We start from the raw sequence: 17236 nt of genomic DNA, 5'->3' as shown, positions 1-17236 counted from the left end.
CAATCCCGTTGCTTTCTAACAGTGTTTCACACATCATATGTTGACTTGCTATCAGTTGGAGAACAATAAATAAATGGTTCATAATTATATTGGTAGACAATGGAATCGTTAAGGTTTTTGGCCAAAACCTTTATTCTTCATAAAGGGCATAAATATGAGTTCTTTTAATTTGAAAGCTTGTGAAAGCAGCTTACAATTTAGAGGTCAGCAGGAGACACACTAACAAGAACTGCCCTTCACTACTTGAAGAGTCGGAGCAGCTTACAATCACCTTCCCTTCCTCTTCCCACAACAGACACCCTGCGAGGTAGGTGGAGCTAAGAGAGCTGTGACTGACCCAAGGTCAGTCTTTATGTGGAGGAGTGGGGAATCAAATCTGGAGAGCCAGTTTGGTGAAGTGGTTAAGTGCATAGATTCTTATCTGGGAGAACTGGGTTTGATTCCCCGTTCCTCCACTTGCAGCTGGTGGAATGGCCTTGGGTCAGCCATAGCTCTTGCAGAGCTATCTTTGAAAGAGCAGCTTCCCCGAGAGCTCTTTCAGCCCCAGCCACCTCACAGGGTGTCTGTTGTGGGGAAGGAAGGTAAAGGAGATTGTAAAATACTCTGAGATTCAAAGTGAAGGGTGGGGTATAAATCCAATTATCTCCTCCAGATTAGAGTCTACTGCTCTTAACCACTGCACCATACTGGCTCTCAGCCGGAACCTGATGAAAAACTTATCCCTTTTCATGAAACTGGAGTGTTATTTAACATATAGCCAAGCAGGCACTTATGGCGGTAAAAAGGCTTCCTTGGATCTCAGCACCAGTTTTTATTACGTTTCTCGAGTGAGGCCTTTGCATGGGGCAGAACAAGCATCAGGCACTACCAAGGATCTACTTCTTTAAACCGCTGCCCACCCCCTGTAATACAGGGCATACCTCTTTTATATTACTTTCAGCCTCATGGCTTCCTCTCTCTCAAAGATTGCTGGAGTTTTTGAAATACCACCCAGGGCTAGAGCCTCGGGCGCCCCAAGCCAGCACCTGCCCCCTCCCTACTCCGCCCCCACAGCCCTGTGGGGCGCTCCAAGACTGCCCTCCCAAGAGCACCGCTTGCCCGCAGTCCCTGCTCAGCCTTCTTGGGTAGACCCGAGAAGGCTGTGGGGGCTGCGGGCAAGCCTGGATGCCCTCGCCTTCGGGTTCTGAACTCTGCTTCCCTTACAAAGGAAGCTGGGTTCGGAAGCGAGCCCATGCCTACAGGCTGGCCCTGCAACCTGGGAAGCCGAGGGAAGAAGAAGAAGACGACATTGGATTTATATTCCGCCCTCCACTCAAGAGTCTCAGAGCGGCTCACAATCTCCTTTATCTCCCTCCCCCACAACAGACACCCTGCGAGGTGGGTGGGGCTGAGAGGGCTCTCACAGCAGCTGCCATTTCAAGGACAACCTCTGCCAGAGCTATGGCTGACCCAAGGCCATTCCAGCAGGTGCAAGTGGAGGAGTGGGGAATCAAACCCGGTTCTCCCAGATAAGAGAGCTCTGGCTGACCCAAGGCCATGCCAGCAGGTGCAAGTGGAGGAGTGGGGAATCAAACCTGGTTCTCCCAGATAAGAGTCCACACAGTAACCGCTACACCAGGGTTGGGGGGCCCTAGGTGGCTGCCTAGCTCGCCTACTTCCCTGGGCCAGCCATGTGACACGCAGCCCTGTTGGTCTGAAGCAAATCAGAACAAAGTCTAAGTCCAGCATCATCCTTAAGCCCACAAAAAGCGAATACCCAGAATGCAACTTAGTCGCTCGTGGTCTTAAAGATGCCGCTGGACTCGCGCCTCGGCTTGAGAGCTCGAGGAGCCGTTTCAGCGCACGAAGACTACACTTCCCAGACGGCGTTGGGCAGGGACCGCCCCCTACGGCGCCGTTGAAGAGCGCGCGCGCGTGCGTGCAGGAGAGGGGTGGGCACGGAGCCGTCGGAGCCGAGGCCTGGTTGTCCGGACGCCGTTGAGTGGCAAGCGGGCAGCCAATCGGAGCGGACGAGGCGAGCGTGGGGCGCCGCGGCTGAGGCTGAGGCGCGGGCGGGCGGGCCGGCGGGGCGCATGGAGGCGATGCCCTGCCCCAAGCAGTGGGTGGGCTCGGCGGGCGGGCCGGCGGCGGCGGGGGGCGGCAGGCAGCTTCGCTTCGCCGAGCGCGACGGCGACAGCAGCAGCCCGGACAGCAGCAGCGGCTGCTTCTGCTCGGCCAGCAACGGCGGCCCCTGCGCGGGAGCCCCTCCGGCGGCGCCGGGAGCCCCGCTCAAGCTCCTGCCCATGAACGACCAGATCCGCGAGCTGCAGACCATCATCCGCGACAGGTGAGCGGGGCTGCAGAGGGCGCTTCGGCTCAGGCCCCTTTTCCTGCTCCTGCTGCTGCTTTGGCTGCCTGTGCCCAGGAGGGAGCAAAATGCTGCCCCGTGGATGCCTCTTTTGGGTCCCCCAAGCCCTGTGCTGCAATGGATGAATCACATTTCAGGGGCAGGTGGGACTGGCCTGGCAGCTCTCCAGGGACAGACAGACAGCCTGCTGAGGGTTTGCATCTGTCAGGTCTCGCCCTGCTGCCTGGCAGGAGGGATGCTGGACGCTTGAGTGAGGGGGTGAGCCCAGCACTGGTCTGGCAACATGGCACCAGAACACCCAATCTTCCGGCACCTCTCCTGTTCTCCAAGAATTCTCAAAAATAATAGTGAAAGGCTCAGAAGTTACATCCACAAACTCTTTTAGAACCCTTGGATGCAGTTCATCCGGTCCTGAGGACTTAGTTTCATTTAAAGAAACTAGGTGTTTATGTACTACCCCTATGCTGATCCTAGGTTGGAACCTCATACCCTCCTTATATGCTCTGTTTTTGCCATTTTGAACACCGTTTCCCTCAGAAGGGAAGACTAGAAAAAGTAGGACTTGAGCAGTTCCGCCCTCTCTTCATTACCCGTTGCAATTTCACTTTCTTGCCCTTGCAATGGGCCTACCATGTCCTTGCTCTTTTTCTTACTCTGAACATAAGAAAAGAGCCCTTTGTTTGTTGTTTTTAGCATCTTTGGCCAGCCTAAGCTCACACTGAGCTTTAGCTTTCCTAACTTTTTCTCTACAAGCAGTGGTGATTGGTTTATATTCATCCTTGGTTATAAATCCCTCCTTCCAATTCCTAAAGGAGTCTTTTTTATTTCTCAAGTCTTTAGAGAGCTGTTTATGGAGCCACTTTGGCTTCTTTAGGCTTTTTCAATTTTTTCTTCTCAGGAATCGTCTGTGATTGTGCTTTCAGTATTTCACTTTTAAGAAACTCCTACCCCTCCTGAACCCCCTTACTCCTAAGTATCTCTGACCATGGGATTTTACCCAGCATAGTTCTAAGTTTATCAAAGTTTGCCTTTCTGAAGTCCAACCTGTAAGTCTGACTATGCATAGCTTTTCCCTTCCCTAAGACTGTAAATTCCAAAATCACATGGTCACTACTGCCCAGGGTGCCCACTATTTCCACTTCTTCAATCAATTCTTCCTTGTTTGTGAGAATCAAATCCAAGATAGCAGATCCCCTTGTTTCCTTCTTCACTTTCTGGAAAAGGAAGTTGTCAGCAAGACAAGTCAGGAATCTATTTGACTTTTCATTTTTAGCAGAGTTGGACTTCTAGCAGACGTCTGGGTAATTGTAATCTTCCATGATCACTGTATCCCTTCTCTTGGAGAACTTTGCAATCTGCTGTAGAAGTCAGTCCTCTGACTGACTTGGTGGTCTATAGCAGACCCCCCACAATAATATCACTGTTGTTTCTTACTCCTTTTATTTTTACCCAGAGACTCTCAACTGAGTTGCCATGCTCAGATTCACATATTTCCTCACAAGTATATACCTCCTTCACTTACATTGCTACGCCTCCGCCCTTTCTCATTTGCCTGTCCCTCTTAAATCATTGCCAGGGCTATTTTAAAGCAATGTGCAATTCTCTATTTACTTCCTGTTAACTCATGACAAAGTTTAGTACCACCTGAAGTTCCGTATGGAAAAGGAATCCCTCAACAGCAGAAAATGGTCATTGTGAGGAAGCATCCTTGATCAAGGTAGGGTGGATCCTGCTTTGTAGGCAGGCGCCCCTGACACTTTGATCAAAATAAAATAATAAATATCATACCACAGAGCAAAAATCATTTAGTGCTGTATTCATGCCATAGCTTTCCTTTTAGCTTGAGTCTGAAGCCTTCCTCTTCCAATGTAAGGAGACTTCATCTTCAGTGGATCTTTCGTTGGAGGAGAAAAGCTGAAGGAACTTGATCGGGTGATGGTTGGATCCACCCTGGTATCTGTAGCTGACCAAATAATCCTTTGGAGTAAGAAAAGGCCATAGTATTTAAGTTAGCAAAGTACTATTATGATTTAATGATTTACTGGTTTTCTGTATCTATGGCAGTCTATTGGGACATTGTCTATTTCATTTTTTAAATTCAGCTAACTTCTGACTTGGCTGACTAGAAAGGATACAATTAATGCAATTTTTGATTCAAGCTCTAGAGAAGTATATGTTGACTTTGGCCAGGTGTTAAAACAGGATCCTGCTAATATATCTTGAATGTAGAAAGGCTGTTTCTTTTCAAAATAATTTTGTTAGGTTTTCAGGTAAAATAGGGTAAAGGGGAAGGGGAAAAAATGTAATGTAGAAAAGGCTATTGATGCTTTAATGATTGACATTCAAATCACTTCTGTGAAATCTTTTCAAATCCTAACATTGTAGACTTGGTTTCACTTGAAGGAAAGGTGTGTTTTCTTAGGAGTAGCCGCTCTCTAATTCTGAGGTATGTAATTGTGGTAGCTCAAATAATCTTAATCTGATTTTACTAAAAGATGTATCTTTATCTCCTTCCAGGACAGCCAGTAGGGGTGACTTTGTCTTTTCTGCTGATCGCCTGGTAAGTGTATCCTTTCTTGCAGACAAGCAACAGTTGATATTGGAAAATACATTGGAAAATAAGCTTGCTGTTGGCTGTGTATCTTTGGATAGTCCCTAATAGGCACATTAAATTCAGTGCTCTGATGCTGTAATCCTGCGTAGGGATGCTCAAGTACCTGTCAGTTTTTGGCTCACCTCTAGTTTGCCCGTGGTGATTGGACAGCCAGTTGATCAATGGGCTGTTCACAGCCTGTTCATGTGAAATTTGCAGGAACAGGCTACTTGCAGCAGACACGCAGATGATGGGGATCACCTGGGACTTGGCCCCGATCCCCCTGGTGGAGAAATGTTGTCCTGTTCCCAACAACGTTTGGGGAGGGGTGGGAATCAGCATCCAACTCCCAGGCGATCAGCTGAAAGTCCAGTTCTTCTGACCTCCCATCCTGGAATCTTTACTTGCCTCCAGAACTTGGTGAGATGCTGCAAATTTGGAGGGGGGTTGATTAGAAGCCCAGTTTTTCTCTTTCCCCCATGCCAAGCCGTCAGCTTCGGCTGCTGCAGGAAAAACAGACACCAGCTCTTTGTCCTCTCCCTTTTTGCAATGCGGACATTAATTATGAATTATTTTGGATTTATAACTCGCCCTTCCCCGAATGGGCTCTGAGCAGGTAACACCAACCAGTCAATACAGAGTTGAAATCAAATTCATATGATAAAACAATATAACAGTCTAAAAACAAGCTCCCATTCTGCAGATGGTGGTATCAATTTCATCCACTCCTCCCATACATCCCCCAGCTGGTATGAGACAGAGAAGAAGAAGAAGAAGATATTGGATTTATATCCCGCCCTCCACTCCGAAGAGTCTCAGAGCGGCTCACAATCTCCTTTACCTTCCTCCCCCACAACAGACACCCTGTGAGGTGGGTGGGGCTGGAGAGGGCTCTCACAGCAGCTGCCCTTTCAAGGACAACCTCTGCCAGAGCTATGGCTGACCCAAGGCCATCCCAGCAGGTGCAAGTGGAGGAGTGGGGAATCAAACCCGGTTCTCCCAGATAAGAGTCCGCACACTTAACCACTACACCAAACTGGCTCACAGAGGACTTGACAGAATTGTTTCATCAGGGTCCTTGCAGCAGGGAGGCCACAATTAACAAAACATCCACCACCTCAGTTGAAGGCCTGGTCAAACAGCTGCTTTGCAGACCCTGCCAAACGACAACAGTCCCTGCAGGGCCCTAATCTCCAGTGGAAGTTTGTTCCACCAGGTAGGGGCCAGGACAGAAAATGCTTTGGTCTGGGTTGAGGCTAAGTGGACTTCTTTTGGGCCCGAGATTAACAGCAGACGTTGATCTATGGAGCATAAAGCTCTCCAGGGGGTATACAGGAAGAGGCAGTCTCGCAGATATGCTGGTCCCAGGTCGTTCAGGGCTTTAAAGGTCAGAACCAGAATCTTGAACCAGATCTGGTACTCAGTTGGCAGCCATTGCAGCTGGCAGAGCACCAACTGCATGTGTGCCCATATAGGCGTGCTGCTGCATTCTACACCAATTGGAGTTTCCAGGTCAGATTCAAGGGCAAGCCCGTGTAGAGCAAATGAATCACTGTGGCCAGATCCTGGATGAAAAGATAAGGAGCCAGCTGTCTCACCTGACGTACTTAGTAAAAGGTAGACCTGGCTACTGCGGTGACCTGGGCCTCCATAGGCAGTGAGGCATCCAGGATCACCGCAAGGCTCCGAATCCTCGGCACCAGCAACAACGGCGCCCTGCCGATGGTCAGGAGCCTTATTCCCATACCTATTCCGCCCTGGGCCAAACACAGGACGTCCATCTTAGATGGACTTTGTTTCAGCCGGCTGTGTTGTAATCACCCCATCACGGTCTCAAGCGCAGAGCCAGGATTTTCTGGGACAGAGTCTGGGTGGCCGTCCATCAACAGATAGATCTGGGTGTCATCAGCATATTGATGGCAACCCAACCCACACCTCCGTACTAACTGGGCAGGGGGGCGCGTATAAAACAACATTGGTGACAGGATCACTCCCTGCCGCACTCCACATTTTAGGGGGTACCGTGTCACCACTTGCCACCCTCTGTCCCTCACCCTGGAGGAAGGAGGAAAACCAATCAATGAGATGGTAGGTCAAAAGATCATGACTTGCCATGTTGAATGCTGTTGTCAGATCTAACATTGACAGCAACGATGACCTGCCTCGATCCAGATGTCTCCAGAGGTTATCTGTGAGAGTGACCATCTCCACCCCATGGCCAGGTTAGAAACCAGACTGGAGCAGGCCCAGGACACATGCTTCATCCAGGAAGACCTGGATTGCATCTGCGCCCACCCAGTTTAGAGGGAGTGGGAAGAAAACCAGGTTCGTTCTGTTTTCCTTTTTGTAGTGCAGAGATCAAAAGCATTACATCTGTCCCTGCACAGCTTCAAGGGGGTGAAAGAACTCCCCTTTCCAACTTCACTGAGTAGTTAGCTGATGATCCTTGGTCAGCTTTGCAGGCTTCTGACCAGGAGGCAACTGCAGCTTTGATCAGCAGCTGTTCAGATTCCTCAGTGCAATCTGAACATATATCCCTTATCACCTCACAGACGGATCATGAATATCAAACAAAATAAGTTTGCCTGTGAACAGGTTCACTGAGAAATTTGCAGCATCCCTAATCCTGTGCCCTGGGAGCTTCCTCATAAGCATGGTTAGAATTGGAGGGTTTGTACCAGACAGTCAATTCTGGGATTCTAAACGGGGTTAACCTTTTTAATGATTGGATGAGCTTTCCCTTTCAGGAGGCCTGTCCGGAATAAGCAGAAGAGAAAGGGAGGGGGTGCACCAAGGCAAAATGAAGAAAAAGAAACAAAATGGTGCCGAGGGAAATGGAATATTTATTAGTAGGGATGGGCACGGAATGCAAAAATGGTGGTTCATTTCATTTTGCGTTTCGTTGGGTTGCTGGATTTGGTGGTTCAGTTCTTCTCACCTTTTTTGTTCAATATCCCGAACAATTCATGGTTCGTTCTGTTCAGGAAGGCGTAAAACGGTTCCCCGAGTGAGCTAGAGATGCCAAACTTGCGGCGCATTCTTCAGCAGACTCTCTTCTACTTGCTTTCCAAGTTTAGTGCAAATTGGATTTCAGGGAGCCAAGCTACAGGCCCTCAAAGCAGGTGCCCCCAGTAAACGGCTCTCCTGGGAGCAGGGGAAAGAAAAGGAAGCTGCCTTGAAGCTTCTGGTTGGTTTCCCCTCCAGGAAGCTTGGAAACTGACTAGATGCCACAGCTCTGCTGTCCCAGCCCCTGTACGTCTCATCAGTTTCACTGAAAACTTAAGAGAAGCACAGAGGTTTGGGAGAGTGGAGCTGTGGCATTCTAGTCAGTTTCACTGGAAGCTGAGGAGAAGTGCAAGGGTGGGAGAGCAAAGCTGCCACTTCCTCCCTCTCACCCGTGTGCAAAGCCAGGACTGTCCCAGCGTGTGCTTCGGGGGGGGGGGGGGTGCTGGAAGTGGCAAGGGCGAGAGCAGCAGGGCCAAGCTGAGGACTGGGAGGGGGAGTGCAGTCACCGTTCCAACCTGCCACCCCCGCTGGGAACAGCCGTGTGGCTGCTGCCAGCCTCCCTCCCTCAGCAGCAGAGGCAAAAAGCTCCTCCCTCCCGAGGCTGAAGCCCAGGTAGGAAGAGGCTACCTAGGTGGGGGGGGAGGAGCCTAGAGTGGCAAGGCCAGGCCCTTCACCTGCAGCCTGGCCCAGCCCAGCAGGGAGTCTCCCTCCCTCCCTCCCACAGAGCCAACCCCAGCACAGCCACCCACCCCAGTGCATGAGGAGGTGGTGACGGCCCAGCGGCGGGAGCAGTGGAGGTGCTGCTGGCTCCCAGGCCTGACCGCGGCACCATCTTGCTGCCTGCCTCCCCAGGCACGGAGACAAGCCACTACCCCCCTTCGCCCGCATGACAGGCACCCCTGGGGCAACGGAGGTAGCTGGTCTCCTGGTGCTCCCTCACTTGGCCCCAGGGCGAAGGGAGGCCGTGTACAGGGAGGGCCAGGTGGCGCCCTAGGTGGCCACTTACCTGGCCTACTCAGTAGCGCTGGCCCTGATTGTGCTTGTCTCTGTTCCTCTTACTTCTTGCCACCTAGAGGGGAGGGAGATCTTCTGTGACCTAAGATTATGGGAACTTAAGCAGATCCTAAGAGGGAGGGCAGGAAGGGTGGTATCAGTGCTTAGTTCCCACGGTCCTTTCTTACATGCCCAAGGAAATGCTTTGGGATCAGGAAGCAGTTTTCTCCAGGCCAGGGATCCTGGAGGCTTTTTGTCGTCTTCTGGGCATCGAACAAGAGGTGTGGGAGGGGAGGTATCTGTGAATTCCTTGCATTGTGCAGGGGGTTGGAAGCCCAGCTGTAATTTTTTTCAGTAGACGGCTAAGAGGCAACAGCCAGTCAGTGCAAAGTGCTGCAAATGCAACCAGAATCCAGCAGCTAATTACAGTAGCCCTGGGAAGCTTCGGGCATGCATCTCCAACATGTTCTCCTTCCCTGTTCTGCATGCTAAATTCATTTGGCAACCTGCATGTTGTTTATAGTCCAGGGGAACTCAGGGTCAAATCCTGTGGATGTGCCCAAGCACTATTTGTACTCAGTCCTTAAAAACAAGAATGATTGTGCTCAGCAAGCACACATGGAGTGTGTAAAGCAGGGGTCCTCAAACTTTTTAAATAGGGGGCCAGTTCACTGTCCCTCAGACTGTTGGAGGGCCGGACTGCCGTTACTGTACAAAACCGCGGGCCGTCAGTTCTCCGTCTTCTGCATCTCTCTCCCTTCCCCACACCACACACCCCGGCCTGGGAACTCACCTCACCTCGGTATCATCTCACACTCTGTCTCCGCCGCCTCAGCCCAGTGCCGGAAGTGTGCGTTGCTAACGCGAGTTTAGGTCGAACGTCACTTCCGGTCTGATTTTGCCATAACCCGGCGGGCCGCATAAACGTCCTCAGCGGGCCACATCTGGCCCGCGGGCCGTAGTTTGAGGACCCCTGGTGTAAAGGGTACGCAAAGCATATGTGGAGTGCATAAACTTCCATTTAACAGCTCTGAACACTTCTATGCAGAGGGAGGCTGAAGGTTGGGAACTTTTTGCAAGAAGGTTGGAAAGATTTCTCGTCGTTCCAAGGGTGTATGTGACATTTGTGGTGTGCAGTGTGACTATGCGATTATGAAATGGCTTGGGAATATCTTACTAGCATGATGTTATCTTTCATGATGAATGATTTGTAGGAGGTCCAGATGAGGGAATAAAGTCAATTGGTTTTATTTCTTAACTGCTATGATATGGCAGTGGAGGCTCTTCAAGCGCATGCTTACAGTGAAGGTGTGAGAAGAGTGGCAGTGCAGCAAGGCCAGTCCTGGAGCCAGTGGGGAAGAAGGTCCAGGGGCTGGAAGAAGCCTGATTGTGGAGGCCACACCCATGTGAGCACCCCTTGTTTGAGAAGCCCCTGCGGTGGTGGCCTCTAGGCCGGGTGTGGCCAGGGAGCAACCAGCTGGAGCAAGCCTAGGGAGTGGTGTGGGGGATGGGATCCCGTTGGGCTCCTGCCAGGTTGCGGGGGGCGGGGTCAGGCCTAGGGGGATGGCTCTGGCTGTCAGGAAGGGCGTTAAGGGCAGTAGTGAGTCTGTGGCTGGACTAGGAGGAAGAAGGAGGCCTGACCAGAAGAAAGGGAGGGAATGGGGTAGGGATGGTGGCTCAGTGGTAGAGCATCTGCTCGGGAAGCAGAAGGTCCCAGGTTCAATCCCCGGCATCTCCAAAAAAGGGTCCAGGCAAATAGGTGTGAAAAACCTCAGCTTGAGACCCTGGAGAGCCGCTGCCAGTCTGAGAAGACAATACTGACTTTGATGGACCCAGGGTCTGATTCAGTATAAGGCAGCTTCATATGTTCATATATTCAATTAAGTAACTCCCAGAAGCATAGAATAGAGTGACAAATAAAAGATATATTTAAAGAAAGCTTTGTCTTGGCAGGTTCATTTCAGGTCAGGATGGACAAATGCTCACCCATCTTCCTAGCCTGCTATATCCCTCAGTTCTTGCAATCAGTTTCTGTTAAAAGTTATTTTTAATGGAATATGAGATGGTGTTTATTTTATTATTATTTATTTTATTACCTATTTCAATTTATATTTTGCCCTCCCCAAAATGGATCACAACAAGGTTTAAAACATCAAATAAATACGGCTGAATAAAAACAGTTTAAAACAGCCTAGTTTAAATATCTGCCCGGTTCCCAGCTTTCACCACCAGGCCTATCAGGAATGTCAGATCTGGGCCTCATGGCAGTCTCTCTTGGTCTCTCTCCTGTGTCCTTAATGTCTCCCTCTGTTCCACAGATCAGGCTTGTGGTGGAAGAGGGGTTGAATCAGCTGCCTTACACAGAATGCACAGTGACCACTCCAACAGGTAACAGAGTGGGCGCACCGGTTAGAAGGGCTAGGAATGAGACTAAAAAGCAGAAATGCATTGTGGGTGACTGGGGATGAAATCGAAAGTGGACATGTTGCTAAGAAGTCAATACCGGAGCCCTTTTATTTATGCTTTAAAAGAGGGGTGGCCAATGGTAGCTCTCCAGATGTTTTTTGCCTATAACTCCCATCAGCCCCAGCCATTGGCCATGCTGGCTGGGGCTGATGGGAGTTGTAGGCAAAAAACATCTGGAGAACTACTGTTGGCCACCCCTGCTTTAAAAGAAGCTTAAGGCAGGTCTACAGAATTTATGACCCATCAAGCTCTAAAAGGCCTGTCAAGAGGCTGACAAGCCCTGTCTCTTCCCCTTTTTCAGCTGTCAGTAAAGCAGAGGGTTTATTGAGAGTCCCTCGTGGGCTGTGTTCGAGTTTTGTGAGTCACCAGTTACTGTGGTCTGCTGAGGAAAGACATGCAATGTACTCTGAGCCAATATGATGTTTGTGGTTGGCATAGGACATGGGAAGCCCAGATTTGAAAACGCTTTTACCCTTTAAGTTCTACTGGGCTTGTCTGTCTGTCTGTCTCTCTCTCAGCCAGACCTACCTTGCAGGGCAGTTGTCGAAATTGAGGGCAAGGCGTAGCACTTGGAGCTCTTGGGGGAGGGGCAGACCCAAACGTCATAGATTGAACTGTAAAATATTCTGCAAGCGGTTTTGTTTGGCATGCACCAGTGTTGCCCAGAGCAAAGCGCCTGTAAACTGCTTCAGCACCCTACTCATTTTAACACTGGCTTTATCTGATGTGCTGGGTGGGGTTCTTGGTGGGGTATGCAGGCAGCCCTTGCAGTCAGTGCCGTTGAGGTTGCAGTGCCGTGAGTGAGCAGAGGTGGCAGGAGTGAGCATGGAATGAGCCAGGCTTTCTCCACATTTCTGTTGTCTTTGAACACCATGAAAGGGGCAGCTCAGATGCAGAGCTTCCTCCCGGTAACTGGAGTGACCCACACAGGCCTGGCATGGCTAACTCCCCTTGACTGAATAATGAGACCAAAAGCAGGCAAAGGGCCCTTGCTGGTGTGTTTTGTCTTCGGTGCTGCCGGGCTGAGTGGAAACGATAGAGGCTGGTTTGGTTCATTTGAACATGTTCTGCTGAGCTGTACAAAAAGTGCCCCCGGCCTGGAGCTGAGAGAGCTCCTGTGTTTGACTACCTGGAAATGGGACATTAAATGGCATTGAAAGAGTCTGTGTCTTTCCAACAGGGTACAAGTACGAAGGAGTCAAATTTGAGAAGGGGAACTGTGGAGTCAGCATAATGAGAAGCGGTAGGTCACGTGTTGAAATTTGCACTTTCTGCGACATATTGAATTGATATTGTATTTACAGTAAAATCTCCAAAGACAGGCCTGCCAGACACAGAACCCTGACATAGCATAGCTTGGCGACTAGTAGGAGACAGGAGGGCGGGTGACATTGCGGGCATCATTGGCATGGTATGACTTCTTAGGAAAACACCTCTCTAGGAATTGCTGGAAAGTCTGTGGTAAAACAGTACTTTCCAGAGAGCAATAGAAAGGTGTGGTGTCATTTCCAGGTCTTCTGCAGAAGTGACATCATGCCATTGGCCTGACAGCCTTTTTTGTTTGCTTTTCCTCCTCTGAGCAGGGCGGGGACACCTTTCCCCCATAGGGGCTTGGCAGCTGTACCCTATAAAAAATGGAGGCATCAAACAAATGTCAATGACTGTAAAGTGCTTAACTTTAATTACATTAAATCATACAGAAGGCTGTAACAGGAACTGTGACAGAATGACTTTTCCAAGCTAACAGTTAAATCTGTCCCAGAGAAGTTTTGTGCGTCAGTTCTAAGGGCACAGCACTTCTTGGCTTGCATCCCTTGGACAGCAAATGCAAGGGAGCAGGGCTACTAAATATTAAATAAAAATACCTACCGTTTCCCCTAAGGATGCAAACTCTAATTTCCCTTGCTCCAAAGCCCAATTTCTTCATCACTTTTTCTTGTTTTGTACTGGCAGCCTTTGGATATTCAGGGAAAGTAAATAGTGTTGCAGGACCCAAATGATATTGAAACCACTTAATAAAACACATGGAAGATGGGCCTTTGATTTATCTGCTTAGGAATGGATTTAGCAGTGCTGGCAATGAGCATTCCAAAGGCTTTTCCTGTCACTATCTTTATAGATAGATCCAAGCGGGAAGCTGTGTTGGTCTGAAGCAACAGAACAAGGCGGTAGACAACTTGCACCTTTAAGACCAGCTAAGTGTTATTCCGAATGTCAGTTTTCATATTTCTTTCCCTCCATGAAGGCGAGGCAATGGAGCAAGGCTTGCGGGACTGCTGCAGATCTATCCGAATAGGAAAGATCCTGATCCAGAGCGATGAAGAGACCCAGAGAGCCAAAGTGTACTATGCAAAGTTCCCACCTGATATCTACAGGAGAAAAGTCCTCCTCATGTACCCCATACTGAGTGAGTGCCTTGAGGTATTCTTTGAGCTGAACCCTGTTTAACTAGCAGGCCCTCTGTTGGAAAGGAGAGAGGCCAGGCAGTGTGTGGCTGGCTGGGGGCAGCGCAGGTGCATCAGCTGAACTACATCTGAGAGCCAAGCCTTGGCTGCTCATGGTGGATCCAGCAGTAGAAAATGAATGCCATTTGAGACACTGGGTGGCAAACAAGAAACGAGGATCCCAAAGCTGGCAGCAGCTAGAAGGTACCCGTTTTGATGGAGTGGAAGAGAAGCTTTCACAAAGTCTCACGAAAGACTGCTAAAAGGCAACGAAGTGGGTTTGATTCTGATATTGACACCAGTACTTTAATATAAAAATAAATGCCTGTAAAAATGGTTGACCACCTAACAAAGTTCGCAGTCTGACTCCGGTCCCATTCCTAAGCACTCGGTCGAAATGAATTCTGTTGAAATCAATGGGATTTGTTTCCAAACGAGGGTCAGGCTGTAAGTCTCTGCCCTGAAGGGCTAAAGCTGCTTATGCAGTGGATTGCCCAAAATTGCAAACATTTCAGGCATTTGCTGCGGCTGTAACAGCCGTTCCATTCAGTACTCAAAACCTTAAATGGTGTGAGCTGACTGCTTCTCTCTCAGCTGTCTGAATCCAGCCTTGTGTACCATCCGAACTGCAGGCGGAAGAGTTCCTGCCCAGCGGGAGGCTGCTGATCACAGCAACTATCAGTACAGTCATAATAGGCCGGTCCCTATGACAGATACATGGACATAAGTCTGACATTAGAAACCACAACATTCAAAAACTAGGGGGAGGGGGGGCATTTTAATCATCCAGGACATTCAGTTGCTGAGAGTAGCAGTTCTCTTACAAAGGAATTTCTAAGGGAGATTAGAGAGACTGCTGAATTGCAGCTGATAATGAAACTCAAGACAATGCATGCTCCTGGACTGCATAGGGACCCAGGTTTCCTGTCTTATTACCAGTGCTGGTTTCCTACTACCCCTCCACATATCACACCTATTCCAATCATGCCTGCTACTGCCATTCACCTGAAATCTGTCATTCATCTGAAATCACTCCATTCTCCAAGGTATAAGGACAGATGGACTCCCGTTCTAGCTGTATCTGAGGAAGTGAGCAGTGACTCACGAAAGCTCCACCCCGCCACAAACTTAGTAAAATGATTGACCACCTAACAAAGCTGTCCATTTATGGGGCTTCTGGATTCTTGCTCTTTGCTGCTGCTGCAGACAGACTAACACGGCTACTCATCTTGATCTTTGATTATTCCTGTTTCTCTTTCCCTCTTCCCTTTGTCCCGTTCCAGGCACTGGCAACACTGTGATCGAGGCTGTGAAGGTTCTTATAGAACACGGAGTGCAGCCGAGTGTCATAATCCTGCTGAGTCTGTTCTCTACACCCCATGGTATGTTCAAGCGACAGAGGGAGAGGCTGCTCAGAATTAGGATTTCGGATCTTCTGGTGGCATTAGCTTGGTATTCAGTGGGGACTCCTTCTGGCCAAATGAAATTATTTTGAAAATTTCAAATCTTTTCCTGTCCTGTTGGCTGAAAAGGAAAGGGACTGAACTCTTGGCTTTGTTTCACCGTCAAAGCAATTCTGTTGGGTCTCCCCAAGAAATCCTTGCTGTAGCCCCTACAGGAAATGTTTTTATCGTGACCATACATAAAATACATACTGCATGCTTGAATAAAAGGTCTCTTAATGGTTTCGTGTATTCATAGAGCAGCCAGTCATAGGATGGCTCATAAAGTTCTTTTGACCTTTCTGCCAGTGTAGAAAGAGTGTAATGGAGGGGGCAAACCCTGCTGACCAAAGAGCAGCTGGAAGGCCTGGTAGAGAAGGAAAGGAGGGTTTCTGGGGCCAGAGGAGAGTGGCTTTTGGTCACTCTGCCCCAGGTCCCCTTCCATGTTGGTATGTCTGCTCCGACCCCATGTGGCATTAGGGCACGTTTTGAGAATTGCGTGCAGTGCCTTTGGGCGCATAGCCTGTCGTAATCGTGACAATTTTGTGCGTGTGTGTTAGAAAGTACTGCTCCCCTTTTTGTGCTGTGTGTTGCAGGGGAACTGAGTAACGATGAACAATTTGACTTTTAGGAAAACTTGTCTGCTGTTTCTGCCTGCCTCGCTGAGGAGACCCAGGATTCTCTGGGAGTCGCAGTTTTGAAAGCCAGAACCCTACAGAGCCACGTGGGTTCAGAGGCACAGCACTCCTCAATTAGCCATTGCTGATAGAAGCTCATATGGCTTCTGGATCACTGAATGTCGCTTGCAAACCAAGCACAGCTGGTTCATCTGCAAAATACAGTGGGATGGGGAAATGAGCCTTTGAAGTTTCCTTTGAGCACAGCAGGAGTTACTACTCTAAGCGTGTAGTTAAATAAAATAATTGGATGAAGTCTGCAGATTAGATGGGGTAGGATCGAAATGCAAAAAGCAAGAAAAACACAAAACTCAGCTCCAAGTCCCAAGACGCAATGGGTGCTCTGTTGCAGAGCAACAAGAGAGGAACTTGGTTCAGGGGGAGAGCTTCTGCTTGGCATGTTGAGGGTCCAGGTTTGATCCCTGGTGTCTCCAATTAAAGTAACTGGAGGGGAGGGGAGACCATGGAGAGCCACTTCCAGTCTGAGACAGGACTGACCTTTCTGGAGCAGTGGTCTGATTCAGTCTGCCATTGTGTGCATTCAAGATGAAATGCATTGCAACACGGGCGTCAACTGATTACTTCCTTTTCCTCTTTTTCAAGGTGCCAAATCAATCATCCAGGAGTTCCCAGATATCACTATTTTAACAACAGAAGTTCATCCTGTTGCACCAACACACTTTGGACAGAAGTATTTTGGAACGGACTGAAGTACTTAATCAGTTTGTCTTTTATTACTGTATGATATGACTTCCCCCCCCCCTACATTTTGTAATTTGAAGTGGAGGAATCTGAGTGTATTTAACACTTTTCTTTTCTTTTTTTTGCTGAAGGTGAAAACTGCTGTCAACTTTTTTTTAATTTAAAAAGAGGATCTTCACTTTTTTTTCTATTTTAACTGAGTTTGGGGCAACATGAGGTTGCTGCCGATATCTAATGATGCATGTGTCTAAATTACGGCCTTCAAAAATCCCTTTATCTTCCGGAGCCAGGTTAATTGGCTGCTTGCTAACGCAAAATAAAATAACTGTGAAGGGCACCTTTTGCAGTCACGTTTAAGTTTGTCTTTCTTGCTCCCTTTCAGAGGAAGTGGGCATTCAGCTCCAACACAAGCGGCAGGTTTTGGGCAAAGCCTTCGAGCCACAGGTATTGGCTGCAGCGTGAAGGCGGTTGTGTTCACAAACCACATAGCTCTTATGTGGCTGCTTATAAAGACATGAAAAAGAAACAGCAGCCCTGGTCAAGAGCATATCCCTAAGATGAATACT

General features: G+C 49.0%; 1 protein-coding gene across 1 annotated transcript; it reads left to right on the top strand.

The window, feature by feature from the left end:
- The first annotated feature begins 2072 nt into the window (after positions 1-2072).
- Positions 2073-17007, top strand: UPRT (uracil phosphoribosyltransferase homolog). The gene is made up of 7 exons (XM_060249321.1): positions 2073-2326; positions 4865-4907; positions 11258-11327; positions 12586-12648; positions 13651-13812; positions 15133-15231; positions 16572-17007. The coding sequence occupies exons 1-7, from the start codon at positions 2073-2075 to the stop codon at positions 16676-16678; spliced, it is 798 nt and encodes a 265-aa protein (XP_060105304.1). The 3' UTR covers positions 16679-17007.
- Positions 17008-17236: the final 229 nt, after the last annotated feature.

This window comes from Heteronotia binoei, chromosome 11 (assembly GCF_032191835.1).
Source record: "Heteronotia binoei isolate CCM8104 ecotype False Entrance Well chromosome 11, APGP_CSIRO_Hbin_v1, whole genome shotgun sequence".
NCBI lineage: Eukaryota > Metazoa > Chordata > Lepidosauria > Squamata > Gekkonidae > Heteronotia > Heteronotia binoei.
The sequence above is the reverse complement of the archived record's forward strand: the minus strand, read 5'-3'. Positions and strand labels throughout refer to the sequence as shown.

Bases quoted from the DNA above. Each gene is read 5' to 3' on its own strand.
- UPRT (XM_060249321.1), top strand. From the start codon at position 2,073: ATGGAGGCGATGCCCTGCCCCAAGCAGTGGGTGGGCTCGGCGGGCGGG. The intron at 11,328-12,585 runs GTAACAGAGTGG...TCTTTCCAACAG, and splicing joins CACAGTGACCACTCCAACAG to GGTACAAGTACGAAGGAGTC. The intron at 15,232-16,571 runs GTATGTTCAAGC...CTCTTTTTCAAG, and splicing joins TCTGTTCTCTACACCCCATG to GTGCCAAATCAATCATCCAG.